This window comes from Globicephala melas, chromosome X, assembly GCF_963455315.2.
Source record: "Globicephala melas chromosome X, mGloMel1.2, whole genome shotgun sequence".
NCBI classification, from domain to species: domain Eukaryota; kingdom Metazoa; phylum Chordata; class Mammalia; order Artiodactyla; family Delphinidae; genus Globicephala; species Globicephala melas.
The window spans coordinates 98076411-98100264 of NC_083335.1; the positions used below are offsets into that span (position 1 = coordinate 98076411).

Below are 23854 nucleotides of genomic sequence, written 5' to 3' on the forward strand. Positions count from 1 at the left end.
ATTGGTGAATGATTGAATTGGAGCTTATCATTAACTATTAGTTAAATTAAATATTGGCTGAATTATAAACCTGCTTCAATGAATTATCAGTTATCTATTATGATTATTTGAATACAAAGGTCACTTTTTTGTTTGTTTTTTAATGTGGTACGTGGGCCTCTCACTGTTGTGGTCTCTCCCATTGCGGAGCACAGGCTCTGGACGCGCAGGCTCAGCGGCCATGGCTCACGGGCCCAGCCGCTCTGCAGCATGTGGGATCTTCCCAGACTGGGGCACGAACCCACGTCCCCTGCATCAGCAGGCGGACTCTCAACCACTGCACCACCAGGGAAGCCCCAAAGGTCACTTTTAATACCAATCTTTTTTTCTTCCTTTTTATTGAAGTATAGTTGATATACAATACTATGTAAGTTACAGTTGTACAGCATAGTGATTCACAGTTTTAAAGGTTATACTCCATTTATATTTATTATAATGTACTGGCTATATTCCCTGTTTTGTACAATATATCCTCGTAGCTTATTTTATACCTAATAGTTTGTACCTCTTAATCCCCTACCCCTGTAATGCCCCTCCCCTCTCCCCACTGGTAAACACTAGTTTGTTCTCTATGAGTCTGCGTCTTTTTTGTTATATTCACTAGTTTTATGTATTTTTTAGAGTACACATATAAGTGATATCATACAGTATCTGTCTTTCTCTGACTTATTTCATTTAGCATAATGCCCTCCAAGCCCATCCATGTTGTTGCAAATGGCAGAATTTCATTATCTGTTCATCTGTTGATGGAAATAATATTCTTAAAATAGTTGTTTTAACTAGGTTGACTCTGTACCTAAAATAATATTTATTGTTTTTTATAACTCATTCATATAATGAAAAAAACTGTAGTATATAGTGTATCACAATATATTTTGGAGTTTCTATAAATTTAATCTTAAGCAATCTAGTATAGAGGTCTTTATGTGGATTTGTTTTATGTGATGTCCTACTAAAATTAATAAATTATAAGCGTCCATCTATGAGATTACAAACCTAAGATGCTACTTCAGTGGACACTACCTTTGTGTGTCTTGTAGCACTAGAGAGAAGATGTTATACCTATTTGGACGCCTTAGTTGATTTTCTTTCATTTATGAAGGTGGTGCTACCTACAGTATGAGTTTATCTCTTACCCCCTTGACACCCATCTCCCCTTAGGTTGGAGCCCTGCAATAAACATCCCACAATTTAGCCTTTTATTTCTGAATCATAAAATCAGGCAGATGGTGTAGTTTATGGCTAAGGAGTGAGATTTTCTCTCTTTGAAGCTAGTTTTTTCACAATTAATCCATTAACAGGTATGTTACATGCCATTTTATCTGATGCATCCTGACATGGTAACTAGGAAGTTCACTAAAATAACTTATAATATGTTTTAGGAAAAAAATCCCAAATGTTTGATTGTAATAATTAAATGGCTAATATTGAATTCATTGAGTTATGTTAGCACATTCCCTGTGGGTATCTTGCATCGCTATTCCAGTGCTATGGCTTCTGCCGTAACTAACGTAATTTAAAAGGAATAGAGTAGAGAATGAAACTGTAAAAAATACAAAAATCAGTTACATTATGCTGAAAGCAATAACATTTTTATTGACATTTCTGAAGAAAAATTGAAAACTCATCTGTGACTGAGCTGCATATGAGTCCGTGATCATTTTAATATTGTAGTAAAATGTTTATTGCCTACTCCTTACCCATGTATGAGACTCCCTTTTTGAAAAGATGGTAGATTAAACACATTTAAAAAAAAAATTAGGTAGGTCTCTGAATTAATTAGGAATAGATGGATTTTGCCATGATGCTTATTACACATGTATTATTTGAATCATATATCAAAATTTTCTAGGTGGATCAATCCAAACATGTAGCATCAAGTAAGGTAGAAATTATGATCAGGCTTATCTTAGATACTTGAGTATATTTGTAAAAAATATGAGTTACAAACATTTTTTCTAGCTCTAATTCTATACAAAATAAGACGTCCATATTTTGAGATACTTCTAGGTCTAGAGATCCAATATCTATGGGAAAATAATTCTATTATTTATGAGAAAGTCAAAAAAGCTGAAATTTTTGGCTCTGAAGTACATCCTAATGGAGTTGAAATTAATGATATATTTCTTTTCTTAAAACACTCCCTTTACACAGAAATCATCACAACATATTTTTTCCATCTAAAAACCATTGGTGCTTGGTTTATATTACATATTAAAACAGTGTGTGCATATAGATGTTAGTGACATGCTAAAGATAGGGTAGCTATTACTCAGGAAATATTACAGTTTTCTCACTAGAATAGAGAAATAGTGAATTTAAATACTTTGTAATAATAATCCAGTTAACTTTAAAAATTCACATGTGGATATGATGTTAAGTCACTACTAATTTTCTTCTACAATCAGGACATTAAGCAATTCAAATTATACAAGATTGCTTCAAATGAAAGTCTTTTTTCGGCATCTTATTTAGTAGTCAGACTTTTATTCTTTGGGATGTATTTTCAGACCTAAGAGAGATACACATTTTACATATTATCAATGAAAAATCCTCTTTTAATTCTACATTTATATTTTTGCTTGCATTTACTGTGGAGACATTTCAAATAGTGGTGTAATATCTGCTTCAGACTTCTTGTAAGTATCTTTGCTTTTCAATGTAAGGTGAAAGAAAGAGTGAACTAATCTAACAACAAATGAAAGGCACAATGCTTATCTTATTATAAGCAGAAGCTGGCAGGGTGTTCTTTACAACTCCTGGTATAAATAGGAGGCTCAAAGTTAGATACTTTTATAAATCATTCATGCCATTTTTAATAAAATTCAGTTAACAATTAATTGTTTGCTAATGTTGTGGTGGATTTTCTCTTCCCCAGGTACTGGGAGATCGGTGGGCAAACATCTGTAGGTGGACAGAAGATCGCTGGGTTCTTTTACAAGACATTCTTCTAAAATGGCAACGTTTTACTGAAGAACAGGTGACTCATGTGGGGGATATTATATCAGTGAAAGACATTGGAGAGATATTAAATGGATAAATGAAAAAATATAATGATGTACTTTAATAATTATTTTTTTTCTCTTTTGGAATTATTTGATTTCTTTCAGTGCCTTTTTAGTGCATGGCTTTCAGAAAAAGAAGATGCAGTGAACAAGATTCACACAACTGGCTTTAAGGAGCAAAGTGAAATGTTATCAAGTCTTCAAAAACTGGCTGTATGTATTTTTTAGCTTTCAATAGTCTTTTTTTAAAAAAACAACCCAATAGCTTATACTAACATCATTATTTGGTCTTTCTGTTCCTTCAAATCTTAAATGAAATATTCTTTGTTCTTGCTTAGATCAGTCTATTCAATTATACCATATTGTTACTTTTCTTAATTAAAATAGGGAAAGGTATAATGTTGTAGTGAGCTGGGGCTGCTGTCCTCACATAGTGGAAAGAGAAACTCTAGTGTCTCTGTCTCTTCTTATAAGGCCATGAATCCCAGCATGGGAGCTGCACCATCATAACCTCATCTAAACCTAATTACCTCCCAAAGGAAGGCCCAATGTCCTAATACCATGGGGGGGTAGGATTTCAACGTATAAATTTTGTGGGGACACAATCATTTAGTCCATATCATTACACCCCTGGACTCCCAAAATTCATGTCTTTTTCACATGCAAAATACATTCATTCCGTACGAATAGCCCCAAAAGTCTTAACTGGTTCCAACATCATCTCTACAGTGTACAGTGTAAAGTCCAAAGTCTCATCATCATCTAAATCAGATATGAATAAGACTCTAGGTACAATTCATCCTGAGGCCGAGTTGTCCAGCAGTGAACCTGTGAAACCAGACTAGTTATGTGCTTCCAAAATACAGTGGTGTGACAGGTATAGGATAGGCATTCCCATTCTAAAAGGGAGAAATAGGAAAGCAGGAAGGGGTGACGGGCCCCAAATACGTCTAAAGCATAGTAAGAACAATTCCATTAGATCTTAAGGTATGAGAATAACCTGCTTTAGAATGGTGCTCTGCACTGCAGGACCACTGGAGTGGCAACATCACCCCCAGGATTCCACAAGGTGGCCTTGCCTCTTCCTGCCCCCATGGCTCTCTGCAGCAGCCCCACCTACAGGACTCCCTGTGGTGGCTGCTCCTGAGGCACTGGGTGGGGGCATCCCAAATTTGAGAGGTGGCCCCACCCTTTGAAGCCCAGGAGGAACTAGCCCCGCCTCCTGGGCCTGTGGTGGGGGTGGCAGCTCTGATGATCTCTGAATCAGCCTATATCATTGTTCCCTCTTGAGAAATAGCACATGTTCACAGCCTTCCTTCAATCCATCCAGTTTTCTTTGTTTCCATTAATCCCAGCTGGCAGTTTCTGCTGGTATAATCCCATCTGTATCCCGGGCTTCTGATGAGATGGCTGATTAGGTCTCTGGTTCACACCCACACTAATATCCTTATCAAATGATGAATCAACCACACCCTTACTATTCTCTTCTGAACTGTGCTTTCTCATTTTTTGTAATATGTATAGGCTGAGAATTTTCCAAATCTACGAGTTCTGGTTCCTTTTTGGTTAACAGTTCCTTCTTCAATCAGTTTCTCTCTTCTTGCATTTTTCCATAAGCATTCAGGAGAAACCATGCTGTTCCTTCCACACTTGGCTTAGATATCTCCTAAAGACATCAAATTTCTTAGTAAATACCCAATTTCATCACTCACAAGTTCTACCTTCCACAAAATACTAGAACATTAACACAGTTCAGTCAAGTTCTTTGCAAGTTTATAACAAGGATTGTCTCCTTTGTCCAATATGTTCCTCATTTCCATCTGAGACTTCATCAGAATGGCCTTTACCATCCATATTTATACCAACAGTCTGTTCATGATTATTTATGTATTCTCTAAAAAGATGGAAACTTTCTTTCCAGCTCTTCTCTTTTCTGAGCCCTCACCAGAATTACCCTTTAGAGTATCTTCATGGCAATCTTGGCTTTTTCTAACATGTACCTCAGAACTTTTCCAGCCTCTACCCATTAACCAGTCCAAAGCTGTTTCTGCATTTTCAGGTATTTGTTACAAGAGTGCACCAGTTCTTGGTCCCAGTTCCTGTCTTAGTCTGCTTGGGCTGCTATAACAAAATGCCACAGACTGGTGGCTTAACAGTAGATACTTATTTCTTACAGTGCTGGAAGCTGGGAAGCACAAGATCAAGGTGCTGGAAGATTTGGTTCTTGGTGAGGGCCCTCTTCCTGGCTTCCAGACAGCACCTTCTTGCTGTATCCTCACATAGCGAGATAGAGGAAGCTCTGGTGTCACTTCCTCTTTTTATAAGGGCACTAAATCCTAGCATGGGGGCCTTACTCTCATGACCTCATCTAAGCCTAATTATCTCCCCAAAACTCCACCTCATAATATCACATTGGGAGGTTAGGCGTTCAAAATATGAATTTTGGAGAGATAGAAACATTAATTTCATAATATATAGGTAAAGTTTCAACTTTGTTTTTTGAAACAGAATTGTACTCTTGAAAAAGTATAGCATACCTGGAATAAGATTTCATTAAAAATTAAAAGGTAGCTCTAAGAAGTACCTGTAAATGTTCCGTAAAGTTCTGAACAGTATAATTCTAAAGTAAACTTAAGTTTAATAAGTCTAATGAGTCTAAAGAAAACTTAAGTAGATTCTCTGAGAAATATGAAGAGAAGCACAAGACGTGATTATGCTCACATAGAAGGGGCTTATACCCTAGTTTGGAAAACAAGAAAAACATTAAAGCAAACCAAATGGCATTGATTATAGTGCCTGTGTTGTGTGTTTTGAGGAATTAATGAACTTTGGCAATAAGAAGACAGCAGGCTTCACTGAGAAATTTCAGTTTGAGTTGAACCTTATGGGATTAATAAAGATCTCCAAAGCTTCTCTTCCACTGTGAATTTTGTTATTTTCCAGTAAGGGAGAGGAAAATCAAATATTAAGAGCTTGATATTTCAAATAAAATATTGCATAATTTCTTTTTGATTTTTCATCAATTCTAGTAAATGCTAACTTGATGTTAACTCTAATATAAAACAAAGGTCTACTGTAAATAATATTTCATAACATTACGTAAGTTAATCTATTTATGTCTGTATTGATATGATATATTATACATCATAATAATTAAATCATTTATTTAAAGCTAATCTTAAATAAATCTCCCCGGTTAAATTCATACCATTTTACCAAATATTTACTTGTATCATGCATTTTTTGCTCCAGAGTTACTAATTTTCTATAGGTTTTTTTTCTTTGCTAAAAACAATGGATTTTATTTTACTATTATTATTTTTTTAACATCTTTCTTGGAGTATAATTGCTTTACAATGGTGTGTTAGTTTCTGCTTTATAACAAAGTGAATCAGTTATACATATACATATGTCCCCATATCTCTTAACCTCTTGCATCTCCGTCCCTCCCACCCTCCCTATCCCATCCCTCTAGGTGGTCACAAAGCACCGAGGTGATCTCCCTGTGCTATGAGGCTGCTTCCCACTAGCTATCTATTTTACCTTTGGTAGCGTATATATGTCCATCCCACTCTCTCGCTTTGTCCCAGCTTACCCTTCCCCCTCCCCATATCCTCAAGTCCATTCTCTAGTAGGTCTGCATCTCTATTCCCGTCTTGCCCCGAGGTTCTTCTGACCACTTTTTTCCTTTTTTTTTTTTTAAGATTTCATATATATCTGTTAGCATACGGTATTTATTTTTTCTCTTTCTGGCTTACTTCACTGTGTATGACAGTCTCTAGGTCCATCCACCTCACTACAAATAACTCAGTTTCGTTCCTTTTTATGGCTGAGTAATATTCCATTGTATATATGTGCCACATCTTCTTTATCCATTCATCTGATGATGGACACTTAGGTTGCGACCATCTCCGGGCTATTGTAAATAGAGCTGCAATGAACATTTTGGTACATGACTCTTTTTGAATTATGGTTTTCTCAGGATATATGCCCTGTAGTGGGATTACTGGGTCATATGGTAGTTCTATTTGTAGTTTTTTAAGGAACCTTCATACTGTTCTCCATAGTGGCTGTAGCAATTTACATTCCCACCAACAGTGCAAGAGGGTTCCCTTTTCCCACACCCTCTCCAGCCTTTATTGTTTGTAGATTTTTTGATGATGGCCATTCTGACCGGTGTGAGATGATATCTCATTGTGGTTGTGATTTGCATTTCTCTAATGATTAATGATGTTGAACATTCTTTCATGTGTTTGTTGGCAATCTGTACATCTTCTTTGGAGAAATGTCTATTTACGTCTTCTGCCCATTTTTGGATTGCGTTCTTTGTTTTGTTGATATTGAGCTGCATGAGTTGCTTGTATGTTTTGGAGATTAATCCTTTGCCCGTTGCTTCATTTGCAAATATTTTCTCCCATTCTGAGTGTTGTCTTTTTGTCTTGTTTATCGTTTCCTTTTCAGTGCAAAAACTTTGAAGTTTCATTAGGTCCCATTTGTTTATTTTTGTTTTTATTTCCATTTCTCTAGGAGGTAGGTCAAAAAGGATCTTGCTATGATTTATGTCATAGAGTGTTCTGCTTATGTTTTCCTGTAAGAGTTTGATGGTGTCTGGCCTTACATTTCGGTCTTTAATCCATTTGGAGTTTATTTTTGTGTATGGTGTTAGGGAGTGTTCTAATTTCATTCTTTAACATGTAGCTGTCCAGTTTTCCCAGCACCAGTTATTGAAGAGGCTGTCTTTTCTCCATTGTTTATTCTTGCCACCTTTATCAAAGATAAGGTGACGATATGTGCGTGAGTTTATCTCTGGGCTTTCTATCCTGTTCCATTGATCTATATTTCTGTTTTTGTGCCAGTACCATACTGTCTTGATTACTGTAGCTTTGTAGTATAGCCTGAAGTCAGCCTGATTCCTCCAGCTCCGTTTTTCTTTCTCAAGATTGCTTTGGCTATTCGGGGTCTTTTGTGGTTCCATACAAACGCTGGAGTTTTTGTTCTAGTTCTGTGAAAAATGCCATTGGTAGTTTGATAGGGATTGCACTGAATCTGTAGATTGCTTTGGGTAGTAGAGTCATTTTCACAATGTTGATTCTTCCAATCCAAGACCATGGTATACCTCTCCCAGTATTTGTATCTTCTTTAATTTCTTTCATCAGTGTCTTATAATTTTCTGCATACAGGTATTTTGTCTCCTTAGGTAGGTTTATTCTGAGATATTTTATTCTTTTTGTTGCAATCGTAAATGGGAGTGTTTTCTTTATTTCTCTTTCAGATTTTTCATCATTAATGTATAGGAATGCAAGAGATTTCTGTGCATTAATTTTGTATCCTGCTACTTTACCAAATTCATTGATTAGCTCTAGTAGTTTTCTGGTAGCATCTTTAGGATTCTCTGTGTATAGTATCATGTCATCTGCCAACAGTGACAGCTTTACTTCTTTTCCAATTTGTATTCCTTTTATTTCTTTTTCTTCTCTGCTTGCTGTGGCTAAAACTTCCAAAACTATGTTGAATAATAGTGGTGATAGTGGGCAACCTTGTCTTGTTCCTGATCTTAGTGGAAATGGTTTCAGTTTTTCACCATTAAGAACGTTGTTGGCTGTGGGTTTGTCATATATGGCCTTTATTATGTTGAGGAAAGTTCCCTCTATGCCTACTTTCTGGAGGGTTTTTTATCATACATGGGTGTTGAATTTTGTTGACAGCTTTCTCTGCATTGATTGAGATGATCATATGGTTTTCTCCTTCAGTTTGTTAATATGGTGTATCACGTTGATTGATTTGCGTATATTGAAGAATCCTTGCATTCCTGGGATAAACCCCACTTGATCATAGTGTATGGTCCTTTTATTGTGCTGTTGGATTCTGTTTGCTAGTATTTTGTTGAGGATTTTTGCATCTATGTTAATTAGTGATACTGGCCTGTAGTTTTCTTTCTTTGAGACATCTTTGTCTGGTTTTGGTATCAGAGTGATGTTGGCCCAGTAGAATGAGTTTGGGAGTGTTCCTCCCTCTGGTATATTTTGGAAGAGTTTGAGAAGGATAGGTGTTAGCTCGTCTCTAAATGTTTGATAGAATTCACCTGTGCAGCCATCTGGTCCTGGACTTTTGTTTGTGGGAAGATTTTTAATCTCAGTTTCAATTTCAGTGCTTGTGATTGGTCTGTTCATATTTTCTGTTTCTTCCTGGTTCAGTCTCGGAAGGTTGTTCATTTCTAAGAATTTGTCCATTTCTTCCAGGTTGTCCATTTTATTGGCATATAGTTGCTTGTCTTAATCTCTCATGAACCTTTGTATTTCTGCAGGGTACGTTGTTACTTCTCCTTCTTCATTTCTAATTCTATTGATTTGAACCTTCTCCCTTTTTTTCTTGATAAGTCTGGCTAATGGTTTACCACTTTTGTTTATCTTCTCAAAGAACCAGCTTTTAGTTTTATTGAACTTTGCTGTCGTTTCCTTCATTTATTTTTCTTTTATTTCTGATCTGATCTTTATGATTTCTTTCCTTCTGCTAACTTTGGGGTTTTTATATTCTTCTTTCCCTAATTGCTTTAGGTGTAAGGTTAGGTTTTTTATTTGAGATGTTTCTTGTTTCTTAAGGTAGGCTTGTATAGCTATAAACTTCTTTCTTTGAACTGCTTTTGCTGCATCCCATAGGTTTTGGGTGGTTGTGATTTCATTGTCATTTCTTTCTAGGTATTTTTTATTTCCTCTTTAATTTCTTCAGTGATCTCTTGGTTATTAAGTAGTGTGTTGTTTAGCCTCCATGTGTTTGTATTTCTTACAGATTTTTTCCTGTAATTGATATCTAGTCTCGTAGTGTTGTAGTCGTAAAAGATACTTGATACAATTTCAATTTTCATAAATTTACCAAGGTTTGATTTGTGACCCAGTATATGATCTATCCTGGAGAATGTTCCATGAGCACTTGAGAAAAATGTGTATTCTGTTGTTTTTGGATGGAATGTCCTATAAATATCAATTAAGTCCGTCTTGTTTAATGTATCATTTAAAGCTTGTGTTTCTCTATTTATTTTCATTTTGGATGATCTGTCCATTGTTGAAAGTGGGGTGTTAAAGTCCCCTAGTATGACTGTGTTACTGTCGATTTCCCCTTTTATGACTGTTAGTATTTTCCTTACGTATTGAGGTGCTCCTATGTGGGGTGCATAAATATTTACAATTGTTATATCTTCTTCTTGGATTGATCCATTGATCATTATGTAGTATCCTTCATTGTCTCTTGTAATAGTCTTTGTTTTAAAGTCTATTTCATCTGATATGAGAATTGCTACTCCAGCTTTCTTTTGATTTGCATGGAAATTCTTTTTCCATCCCCTCACTTTCAGTCTGTATGTGTCTCTGGGTCTGAAGTGGGTCTCTTGTAGTCAGCATATACACGGGTCTTGTTTTTGTATCCATTCAGCCAGTCTATGTCTTTTGGTTGGAGCATGTAATCCATTTACATTTAAGGTAATTGTTGATATGTATGTTCCTATTACCATTTTCCTAATTGTTTTGGGTTTATTTTTGTAGGTCTTTTCCTTCCTTTGTGTTTCCTGTTTAGAGAAGTTCCTTTAGCATTTGTTGTAAAGCTGGTTTGGTGGTGCTGAATTCTCTTAGCTTTTTGCTTGTCTGTAAAGCTTTTAATTTCCCCATCAAATCTGAATGAGATCCTTGCTGGGTAGAGTAATCTTGGTTGTAGGTTTTTCCTCTTTCATCACTTTAAATATGTCCTGCCACTGCCTTCTGGCTTTCAGAGTTTCTGCTGAAATATCAGCTGTTAACCTTATGGGGATGCCCTTATGTGTTACTTGTTTTTTTTTTCCCTTGCTGCTTTTAATATTTGTTCTTTGTATTTAATTTTTGATAGTTTGATTAATATGTGTCTTGGCATGTTTCTCCTTGGATTTATCCTGTATGGGACTCTCTGTGCTTCCTGGACTTGATTAACTATTTGCTTTCCCATATTAGGGAAGTTTTCAACTATAATCTCTTCAAATATTTTCTCAGTCCCTTTCTTTTTCTCTTCTTCTTCTGGGACCCTTATAATTCGAATGTTGGTGTGTTTAATATTGTCCCAGAGGTCTATGAGACTGTCCTCTCTTCCTTTCCTTCTTTTTTTTCTTTCTTTAGCTCTGCAGTAGTTATTTGCCCTATTTTATCTTCCAGGTCACTTTTCCATTCTTATGCCTCAGTTATTCTGCTATTGATCCCTTCTAGAGAATTTTTTATTTCATTTATTGTGTTGTTCATCTCTGTTTGTTTGTTCTTTAGTTCTTCTAGGTACTTGTTAACGTTTCTTGTATTTTCTCCATTGTATTTCCAAGATTTTCGATCATCTTTATTATTACTATTCTGGTTTCTTTTTCAGGTAGACTGCCTATATCCTCTTCATTTGTTAGGTCTGGTGGGTTTTTACCTTGCTCCTTCATCTGCTGTGTGTTTTTCTGTCTTCTCATTTTGCTTAACTTACTGTGTTTGGGGTCTCCTTTTCACAGGCTGCAGGTTCGTAGTTTCTGTTTTTTTTGGTGTCTGTCCCCAGTGGCTAAGGTTGGTTCTGTGGGTTTGTAGGCTTCCTGGTGGAGGGGACTAGTGCCTGTGTTGTGGTGGATGAGGCTGGATCTTATCTTTCTGGTGGGCAGGTCCATGTCTGGTGGTGTGTTTTGGGGTGTCTGTGGCCTTATTATGATTTTAGGCAGCCTCTCTGCTAATGGGTGGGGTTGTGTTCCTGTCTTGCTAGTTGTTTGGCATAGGGTGTCCAGCACTGTAGCTTGCTGGTCGTTGAGTGGAGCTGGGTCATGGCGTTGAGATGGAGATCTCTGGGAGATTTTTGCCGTTTGATATTACGTGGAGCTGGGAGGTCTCTTATAGACCAGTGTCCTGAACTTGGCTCTCCTACCTCAGTGGCACAGCCCTGACGCCTGGCTGGAGCACCAAGAGCCTGTCCTCCACAGGGCTCAGAATAAAAGGGAGAAAAAAAAGAAAGAAAGAAAGAAGAAGATAAAATAAAGTTAAGTATAATAAAATAATATAAAGTTATTAAAATAAAAAAATAAATAATTATTAAGCAAATAATTGTTTTTTAGTAATGAAAAATAAAATGGACAGACAGCACCCTAGGACAAATGGTAAAAGCGAAGGTATACAGACAAAATCACACAGAGAAGCATACACATACACACTTAGAAAAAGAGAAAAAGGGAAAAATATATTTATGTCGTTTCTCAGAAAGTCCACCTCCTCAATTTGGGATGATTCGTTGTCTATTCAGGTAATCCACAGATGCAGTTTACATCAAGTTGATTGTGGAGATTTAATCCACTGCTCCTGAGGCTGCTGGGAGAGATTTCCCTTTCTCTCCTTTGTTTGCACAGCTCTAGGGGTTCAGCCTTGGATTTGGACTCGGCTGAGGGCATCCGTTCTTTGCTCACACAGGACGGGGTTAAAGGAGCAGACGATTCGAAGGCTCTGGGTCACTCAGGCTGGGGGGAGGGAGGGGTACGGATGCGTGGTGAGACTGCGGCTGCAGAGGCCAGCTGGACATTGCATCAGCGTGAGGCGCGCCGTGCGTTCTCCCGGGTAAGTTGTCCCTGGATCACGGGACCCTGGCAGTGGCGGGCTGCACAGGCTCCTGGGAGGGGAGGTGTGGATAGTGACCTGTGCTTGCACAGAGGCTTCTTGGTGGCGGCAGCAGCAGCCTTAGCGTCTTATGCCCGTCTCTGGGGTCCGCACTTTAATCGCGGCTCGCGCCTGTCTCTGGAGCTCCTTTAAGCAGCGCTCTGAATCCCCTCTCCTCGCGCACCAGGAAACAAAGAGGGAAGAAAAAGTCTCTTGCCTCTTCGGCAGCTCCAGACTTTTTCCCGGACTCCCTCCCGGCTAGCCGTGGCGCACTAGCCCCTTCAGGCTGTGTTCACGCAGCCAACCCCAGTCCTCTCCATGGGATCTGACCTCCGAATCCCGAGCCTCAGCTCCCAGCCCCCACCCGCCCAGGCGGGTGAGCAGACAAGCCTCTCGGACTGGTGAGTGCCGGTCGGCACCGATTCTCTGTGCGGGAATCTCTCCACTTTGCCCCCCGCACCCCTGTTGCTGTGCTCTCCTCTGCGGCTCCGAAGCTTTTCCCCTCTGCCACCCGCAGTCTCCGCCCGCGAAGGGGCTTCTAGTCTGTGGAAAGCTATCCTTCACTGCTCCCTCCCACTGGTGCAGGTCCCGCCCCTATTCTTTTGTCTCTGTTTATTCTTTTTTCTTTTGCCCTACCCAGGTACGTGGGGACATTCTTGCCTTTTGGGAGGTCTGAGGTCTTCTGCCAGCATTCTTTAGGTGTTCTGCAGGAGTCGTTCCGCATGTAGATGTATTTCTGATGTGTTTGTGGAGAGGAAGTTGATCTCCACGTCTTACTCTTCTGCCATCTTGAAGCTCCTCCCCCTGTATAGGCTTTTAATTTAAGATAGATTCACATAGGTATTACTTGTTATTACTCGCTAGCTTACTGTTGATAGAAAATCATTCCTCACAGAAGGTATGTTTTTTTGAGTGATGTGACTACTAAAGACAGATTTTAGAAAAGTAATCTGTTTCAAACAGTGCAAAAATATCAGTGATCACATTTGTAATTTTGTTCTTCAACTAGTGGGGAGCCATTGGGAGTTGAATAACAATCATGTTTACATTTTTGGAATGCACTTTGGTAGTAAGACTTTTGGTAGTAAGTAGGCCAATTAGAAGAACTGAACTAAGGAGCAGTGGGTATGAAAACGAGGAGACAGACTAGGTTATTTTAGAAGAGGAAATTGAGGCTCAGGAGAAAACACATGGCACAGATACAGTATCACAGAAGATTAGTGGCAGAGTTAAAATGAGCACCAAGATATCCAGACCCATGTCCAAGACTTTTAAGCTATTTCAGAACTCCTCATCACATTTGATTCCTTGACAGAAAATAACTGCAGTTGAAAAAAATTTGAACAATCATGTGCCACTGTGTTGACATTTTTGTAAGTAAAAGACGTTACTAGGGCTTCCCTGGTGGCGCAGTGGTTGAGAGTCCGCCTGCCGATGCAGAGGATCGGGTTCGTGCCCTGGTCCGGGAAGATCCCACATACCGCGGAGCGGCTGGGCCCGTGAGCCACGGCCGCTGAGCCTGCGCGTCTGGAGCCTGTGCTCCGCAACGGGAGAGGCCACAACAGTGAGAGGCCCGCGTACCGCAAAAAAAAAAAAAAAAAAGACGTCACTAGCTTCAGGGCCATGAAAATGCTCTCTTAGCAAAGTCTCAGTAATTTTCCAATATGATTAAAATTCCAATTATGTCACCTTACTTGTGAACAAAATGAAAATATGTTTTGTATAAGTCTTACCATTTGATAGTTTAAACCAATTAACAAAACCTGACAGCTGGTCTAGAATTTGAGGTAAAATTCCCCTGCTGACTCAGGCAGTGAATAAGAATTTAATGTTCATTAAAATATGTCACAATCTGAGACCCAAAACAGGTACCATCTGTCACCATTTCCTACTACATACCTAGGTATATATACAGTATGCTAAAACTCTCTTTTATTTACAATCAGTGTAATTTGTTTTGAAATATTATCACTAATAACCCATGGGCTTTTCTCCTACTTTTCATTTGAGGTGGGGGATGAGGAGTCACGTATTTCATTCCTCCTGATACATCATTTTGTCCAAATCATGTCAGTCTGTTATTTTTCTATCATCAAAATTGAGGTTTTATTTGGTGTAAAGGATAAAAAGACAAGGACAGAAGAAACTGATGTGAATTCTAAGACTTGTAGAATCAAGTAGGTAATCATGGGGAGGCCCAAACCTACAAGAAATATGTTCCTGGGGAAGAGTACTGTTGCTGTGAGGATTCGTGGTGTCTGCCAGGGAAGGACAACTCTGGGAAACCTGACAAAAGAGAGGATGGTGTGCAGGGGCTGCAGGAATACTGTGGAATTAGGTCACTATCAAGTGTCTGTGAGATCAGATGGCAGGGACAGTGTGCTTATGGGAGCTTGGCAAGTCCCTGTTGACAGTGCTGTTTCACCAGGACTTGCTACCTTGACCTCATCTCCTGTGATCACCCTCAAAGAATTCATCCAGATAGTATCAGTGGTTCTCAAAGTGAGGTCCTTAGACTAGCAGCATCACCTGGGAACTTATTAGAAATGCAAATTCTTAGGCCGTATCCCAGACCTACTGACTCAGAAACTCTGGAAGTGTAGGGCCCAGCAATCTGCCAGTTAACAAGCCTTCCTGGTGATTCTGACGTTCCCTCAAGTTGAGAAGCCCCCACAGTGGATCATTCTACCTAAATACAACAACAGGTGATTAGAAAGAATTGCAGTACTCCTTACATATGGACAAATAACTACACATAAAATAGGTACAGAATTCAGTTTTGCCAGTTTAAGAGAAATTGTCTTGGCATTACTCTCTGAAGCATACGTCTGATGAGAATAGGGTGAAGACTTTCTGGGCCTTTTGTAAGTATACATTCTCTTTTCACTTCAAATCATCTAATCTTGACCAGATAGAACATGTTTATTCTGTCTTCTTGAGCAGCTTATCTGTTTCTTGCCCATTTCTTCTGTTGTCCAATCTGATTTATTGGCTGTACTTTCCTGATTACCTTGGGAGGTATGTCCAGGTGCCTCACTTCTATGAAAATAAATTATATTTCTTCTTTTAAAATCCTAGCTGACCTCTGCCTTGTACATGTTTTCTAGACCTTCTTTTTGCCTCCTGAGTTTTCTAGAACTCTCTGGTTCTCTGGCAGTCAAAGATCTGTAATCAATTCTTGATATGCAGAAAGACATCTTTTTTTATACTCTAAATATTAGTAACAATTAAATCATAATTATTTGATATACACACACAAAATCCAAGCTTAAAATAATTGCTTTCCAAGGGTAGATGGGAGAAGGCAATTCATTACTGTGTTGCAGTGTATCTGGCACCACCGTGGATTTCCTGTTTTCTCCCTCTCTTAGTTATGGTGGGAGAGTACTTCAGGAACTGGGAGACTTTAAGAGGAAGAAAGATTGGGAGAGAAAGAGAGAGGTTGGCCCAGAGCCAACAAGGGGAAACAAACTGAGGTAGCACTACTATCCTGCCCTCACCATTAGACAAACACAGATCTAGAATTTACTAGATAGAAGCCTTGGTTAGTACAGTGTTTGTCATACAGATTTAGGTAAAAATATATTGATTTGATAATTCCACAGTTTTATAATAATGCTGTTTTTATTTTACCTTGAGTTATTTTCCCTAATTATATTCCTTAATGGCAAATTTTCCCTTTATTTTTGTTATGTTCACTAAGTGCTTCTTTTTTTTTTGAATTTTATTTATTTTTTAGACAGCAGGTTCTTATTAATTATCTATTTTATACATAGTAGTGTATATATGTCAATCCCAATCTCCCAATTCATCCCCCCCCACAACCCGCTAAGTGCTTCTTCATTTGGTTTAATGTTAACACAGGAGGCTTCGTTTCATTTGCCACTAAATCTCTTTGGGTATCCAATTACTTTTATAGATCATCTAAGAAAATCTTTTTAGGTAACATGAGACTACCCATAAATTTCCAACACAAATGGTTTCCCCGTCTTCAGATTCAGCTTATATATCTTAATTCATATTTTGGTCTATTGCATTCTTTCAGACTTAGAAAAAAATAGTGAAAAAAACAATTATTGAGGAGAAACTAGAAATTCATTTCAAAACTTGCTTTTATTCCCTAAAAATGGCTTGCAGTAAGACTGCAATATAAAGAACACCAGGTGAAGTAGATTCTGAGAAAAGGATGAACTAATTGAAGGAGACACTGGAGCAGTCTGCAGTTAAGAGCTATCAATGCAGGTGGCATGCCAAAATGAACTACATAAAGTGTCCTTTGAGCGGAGCGTGGGGGTGGGGTGGGAAGGGGTGTGTATGTTGATTTCTCTCTGTCGATGACACTTTGGTTCATGGGCAGTTGGGACATCTGTTTCATACTCATTTCTTTGCCATGTGCAATGTTAGTTGTACTTAAATAAATTTGCATTTATTTTGGAAGGACAGGTCTCACAGCTTAGTTTATGTTCATTGTAGTTGCTGCTGCCAAAAAGGGGATTGTAAAGGGGCCATAAAATAATTCTCTCCTTTCTTTCTTCTTACTCTATGTTTACAAATTACATCAGGGACTAGCATTTGGGAGACGGAAATGGGATTTCCCAAAGCATTGGTTGACCTTAATGGATAAAATGAAAGAATAAGCTGCCCTGATCTACTGATTTCACACAAGCCACTTTGTTTATTCATTCTGTATCAACCAAATGGCATGCGTAACCCTCCATAGCTCCCAGGAACTTTGGAAATATGAATGGTATAAAAATACTTCATAAAACACAAGCATTTAGTAAACACGCAAAGTGATTCCAAAGGATTTGTGTTATACTCAGTTACTTAGTTCTATTACTTAATGGGCTCTAAAATTAGCTTTAGAAGATAATTACTCAAATAGCTGAAAGTTAATAACAGATGCTAAAAAATGAAAAAGTCAGTAAACTGAATAACAAGATTTTTGTATCCAAATAATGAAAAGAATGTAAAAATCATAGAAATAAATAATATTGCAAATTTATTCAAATAATCACAGCATTTCAGATTGGGAAGGCCCCTTAGCCATGCTCATCTTCTCAGTTCACCATCTTTTCTTCAGTACTTCTGGCATGTGATATTTTATTTGAATTCTATCAGAAATTAGAAAGAAATTCACTAACATCCAAGAGCCATGCCTTTCACTTTAGAAAACCTCCAAATGTTAAAAAGTAATTTCCATATGTTGATCTCTGTTTTGCCTTTTAAAGCAATGCTACATTTTTACTTGGCAGTTCTTCAAAAATGTTTAGGTAGTTCGTAAGTGCCTCAACGAGGTGTTTATTCTACATCTGACTTTTATTTCTCTTCAAGGGAACGTTATTTGGATTATAATTTTCTACTTATATTTTTATGAACTCTCGATCTTTTGCAGGCACAATTATAATCTTTCCATATGTATACAAATGAGAAAGTGCATGCAAAAGCAAATTGAACTATAGTGTTTCATAAAATGTAACCTAGGCTTAGTCTGTGTTCTTCCTTGTTTTAACAGGTTTTAAAAACCGATCTAGAAAAGAAAAAGCAAACCATGGACAAACTCTGCTCACTCAACCAAGATCTTCTTTCAACACTGAAAAACACATTGGTAGCCCAAAAGATGGAAGCATGGCTGGACAACTTTGCCCAGCGCTGGGATAATTTAGTCCAAAAACTTGAAAAGAGTTCAGCACAGGTTAGTGATAATAATTAACCTACAGTAAATTATCCTTCAGATTTTTTGAAATCTGCAATAAGAGAGTGGTGCTGTAACCCTGCAAAGGGTGTCACTAGATTAGTCCTTGCTAAGTATTCAGTTGAATAACAACATGGCTCTCTTGGTTGCCTTGACATTGGCGAATGTGGTAGAAGTGGAGGAGTGAGTGCTAGTGGACTGAACTAAGTACTGCCTTAGAGTGTAATCCCCTCCAATTCAATGGGAATGAGGATCTGAGTGACTCAGAGCAGTCGGACAAAATGCTAGGGAACTGTGTCATCACACTGGAATGATCCCTGGAATGATGAGGGCTATTAATTGACCTCTACATTTTACGTATGAGAAAATGAAGTTTAGGGAGGAAAAGTGAATTGTCCAAGGAAAGTCAGTGATAAGAGCAGGACTAGGGCCCAGGTCCTTTGATTTCACTGAAGACTTCTTTCAATTAGTGCAAGTGAGGTTTTAACCAGTGGATTTTCTGCCATAGACTGTTGATTCATAAAATCATGCCGCTTAGTTATACTAACACATATAGGCTGTAGATTAGGAAAACATCTATGTTTTACTTGTAGTGTCATGTGTTTTTATGCTAAGAATTGTAAAATTTTGATAATTTTTTTTAATGTGATATTTTTAAACTAGAAACTTTTATTATCTGATATGGTTATTAGATGGTGGAATCATGGGCAGTCATTCAAAATATTAACATTATGTTTAATAGTGTTTAATACATTCTGCCATATTGTTTCACATTATAGAAGCTTTTACTAATTGGTCACAGATCATAGTTCAATGCACCATGCATACACCTCTATTAAAGCCACATTCAGTAGCTTTAGGCATGTATCTCCTCTCTTGTGAGACAGTACACGGAATTTGTTTTTTGATACTTGGCATCTGATAAGTGGCACTTAGGAAATGTTTGTTGAAAGATGAAGTTTGAAGTACTGCTTCCAAGAATATAATTTAAGAAAATATGATCAGCCAACATATATGATTTTCAGTCACAGTTCAATCTTTTTTTAAAAACCAAATTCATATTTAAAATTTAAAACTTGAAGGAGTATCAATTGCAGTAATTTCTCATACAGTCATTGGGCAATAATAAAAATTCTATTGACTATATTTTTGGCAATTACTTGATATAATAGTGATTTTACCACGAGATCATGATTCTTCTTATTATATGTAATCTGGCCTTGGTTACTTTGCATGATCATTGGCATTTATGTAACAAATATGTGAGACATTAGAAAGTGTTATACTTTTTAAACCATCAGTGATATCATTCCAATATATACCCACTGGTTCCATAGATTATTGGTGCTGTAAAATAGTCAGTTACCATGTTAAGAAGCACTGGCATTATTTGATGAAGATATTTTGAAATGTGTCCCTTTAAGGGGATGTATTCACGGAGGTGTACTGGGGTTAACAAAAGGTTGCATTCTGGTTCACTTGCCCTATTGGCAGTGGTTTTCCAAACTTGGGTCTGCATAATAGTTACCTGGGAAACTGATTCAAATGCATAGTCCTAGATTTTGTGCTCAGAAAATCTCATTCAGTAGGCTAGTAATCTGCATGCAGCCTTTGATAAAGTCTGCAGAACATATTTTTTTAAAACATTGAATTAGTAAGACAGTGACATATGTGCCAGTCCCCACATTCTGGTGTTCCTCAGTGCTGCCTGAAATGGGAAGAACGGAGACCTTCCTAGCAATATATTGATAGTATTTCCTAGCAGTATCTTGCTAGTATTTAAATATGCTCATTCTGTGGAATGAGACTTGTGCATCTCATCAAAATCTTACTTATTTGATTATTTTAGTTGGTTAAAAAATAAAATAGAAACCTTATTTTTTAATGGCTTAAAAGTTACCAGACTACCACCTAGGGCAACTTACTTAACCTCCTATTTTTGAACTTTATGAAATCTATGGTAAAACAGTAGTAACTTTGGTTTGTGTAATTCCTTATATAATGATTTCCAACATAAAACATGTATCTGCTCTACTTGCTCACTGGGGTTTGATGAGGGTAAAATAAAACCATAGACATGAAAGCATTTTGAGAAAAAAAGGTTCTCTTGATATGCAAGGCATTCTGTTTAGTGAGTCTGGACAGCTTGTTGTAAGTTCACTATGATTTTTTTTAAAATTTATTTTTAAACCATTATACACTCTTATACCAGACCAGAAGCAGACAAATGGAGTTATATTAGCAAGTTGCTTCCTAGGGCACTAAGCTTGAGCCTTTCTTAAGCTCACATCTCACTTTTCACTCCTTGTTTTTTTCCAAAAATGCACTATCATAGGCCCAATCCAAATCATTGTTTGGGAGTGGGGGGCTCTTAGGAAGCTACCCAGGGAAAGAGGAATTAAAAGGAGATAGAGTGAAAAAAGAAATAGTATCTTGTAACTGAAAAAAAAAAAAAAAAAAAAAAAAGTGGTTTTCTTTCTTACGTGTCACATTGAACTTAATCAAAATTGCATAAGAATTCCAAGAATGTTGAGGGTAAGGTTGTGACTTTAAAGAACAAAGCTCACTTGTATGCATACATTCCAGCATGTTTGTGGGGGAAAAATAGTCACATTAATGACACAATATACTCAGTCTTTTAAAAATCCTTTTAAATGATTGGTATAAAGAATGAGCAAAGTTCTGGTAATGGTTAAAATCCAGTAGGGTGTTGGAATTGTGACTGAGATGACAAGGCATCCAATCGTGCTCATGTGTGCTCATCATGTGCCCGAAATTTTGACTGCTATTCAGGTCAAGGGATAGTAGCATGGCAAGAGATCAAAACATGAAAAAACAGTAGCATGGCAAGAGATCAAAACATGAAAAAAATCAACTATGAGGGCTGCTCTGTTGCATTTCAGAGTCAGGTTTGGCTTGAATAATACCTGGACACAAGCTGAAGATGCTGAAGTTGATGAGAAGGCAGCCTAAGAAAATGGAAATACTTTCTGTTTCCAAAAGTTAAAAAGAATAATAACATTTGCTATGTGGATGCTTAAAATGAGAAAAGAGAGCAAATGAAATACACCTTGAATTGACTTATTTAAATACTCGAATGACCCTATATTTCCTCCAAACTTTTTTATAAACGTGCTTATTGAAATTTACTCAGCTATTTTTCCTAAATGCTGTGCCCCTGGTGGACATATTTATATTTTGATTGTAATTAGGGAATACGATAGTCAGAAATTCATTATAGTTAATACTTTAAATGATTTGAAATATTAGTTTTCGCATTTAACTGAAATCATGGTATACTATGGAAAGGGGATGTTATTCATTTGCTTTATAATTTATTATGGTAATTTATGTTAGACTTGGCAGCATGAGTTTAGACGTAAGAATATATCTATCTAGATAAGTCCAGAAGTTCTATAGCCTTGTGATTTTTTTAAACACAGTAAATTATCTTCTTTGCCAGAAATAAGGAACATTCTATGACTCGTGCAAGTTCATAGCTCTTATTCCCATTTTATCAATATTTTGCTATATTCCTAATGACCATTTTTTCAGTGTTCTGAACTATGAGCACAAATATCTTAAAGATAAAATTAATATCCTCAGAATTCCCCTCCACTTGAACATGAGCGTACATGTTTATGCTGTGTGTGTCTGTGTCTGTACTCATGGATTCCCAAATAAAGAAAGTGATTATTATGTATGGATATATCTGTTCTACATTATTTATGTCCTTCTGAGAGTTTTAAAACTCCTGCCAGACATGTAAGTAATGTAAAACATGGTTGAAGATAATAAGCTAGTGTTTTTCATAATACCAGAAATGCAAATAGATGCAAAAGCATTAAGATGAAAATTTCTGTATTTGCCTTTCTTTTCAGAGTTCATTCTCATATTTTAGAGATCTCTGTTTTTACTCTCCATAAAATATTTTACATGCACATTCTGACTGTACCCATTCTCAAAGCATTATTTTGTAGACCTCTTGATACATGAAATGTAGTTGCAATTGGTTTGCCTCTCATCGTTTTGCCAATGGTTTTAATTAAAAATACTCTAAGGCCTTTCAGTTGACAACCCTTTTCAGTGGTTCCTGAAAGCTCTCCAAGTCTAATCAGTCTGCTGCCAATTAAAAAACAACTTTAATGGTTTTATAAAACCCATAATTAAAACAAAATTTCCTCATTTATTTTAGGTTTTTATTTTAGTTAATTCATGGACTAACTATCTTGAATTTTAGAGCATCTTTTGGTTAATTGCTTAGGTTAAAGGTTTTATTAGAAAATTTCCAAGTTATAGCTCAAATAACCTTGGGAATTAACTGTATTCTTTTGCTACCTTCAGCTAAAGTAGATGTTTGAGAACAGGCCTTGTGTGCATCAGTGCAATTGGTTTTATGTTGTAAATTCATTTATTGACAACAACATAAAATGTTGTAGGCACTGAAAATTTAAGAGACAAGAGCTGAATTAACTGTTGGAACCACTCATTCCTTATTTATAAAATGAAAAATTTGGTCTAGGAAGATCTCTGTAGTGTCTTTCCAGTTCTAAATGTTTATGATGCGTTTCTCTTTTCTTGAAATTTTATATAAAACTCTGGAGTAATTAATGAAGAGATTCCAACTATCTCCATTGTATAACTCTCAGAGTCAGCTGGAAGATGATAATAAAAATGAAATTCTGTTCCTATTAGAAGAAGACTGGCTTCTGAAATAGTTACATTTCGCTCATCATGAGTATGTAATTAAAATACTATTAAGATAAAATACTCAGCATCTATATGATAAATCTATTGTTTGTTGACAATAAATGAAATAACACAGCAAGAAAAATCCAAGTTTTTTCTGTATGCTTAATAATCTGCATCCCTAGTTAAAGAAAGTGTTCCATTACTTCCTGCCAGATGGTGTGTAGAGGAAGGTCAGGTGGATCAGAAAAAATAAATTTCATTGCTTCTTGAATTTTTGCAGATGTGGCTAATTCACACAGTTGCTCAAATTCTGTGTTTAGTATGTATCCTGAAGCCAACATGTATCTCTTTATTCTGACAACGTGTACCAAAGAGAATTTGAAGTGAGGGACAAAATACATAAAATTAAAGAGAGAGTTTTACGGAATAAACCTTCTTAACCATCATATAATATTACATTTCAAATAGGAGAATGACTTCTTTTATGATATCTTTTGAATATTGACTCTGTGCTTATGATTCTAATATCAGTATATATTCAATAAGTTATATTGCCTTAATATCAGTATCAAAACAGGGCAGTAATTGATATTACAGTTTAGTTACCAAGCCACTCTCATGAACTTGGGCACTCCTTGTATGCTACACCTAGCTGTGTTAATTCCTTGGCATTTGTTCATGAGATAGAACATTTTTTAGCCTTTTGATTAATAACCCAGCTTCCTTTGTGAGCACCTGATCTTTTACCCCAGGTTTCTCATAAAGTTCAACATATAAATCCTTTCTGTTGCTTAGAATTTTGA

General features: G+C 36.9%; 1 protein-coding gene across 1 annotated transcript in view; it reads left to right on the top strand.

Annotated features, from left to right (window-relative positions):
- DMD (dystrophin) overlaps window positions 1–23854 on the top strand; it is a 2243521-nt gene that overhangs the window by 758516 nt on the left and 1461151 nt on the right. Inside the window, exons 14-16 of the mRNA XM_060293058.2 lie at window positions 2918–3019; window positions 3150–3257; window positions 18180–18359. Coding sequence (XP_060149041.1) covers window positions 2918–3019; window positions 3150–3257; window positions 18180–18359 — 390 coding nt within the window. The remainder of the gene's footprint in view (window positions 1–2917; window positions 3020–3149; window positions 3258–18179; window positions 18360–23854) is intronic.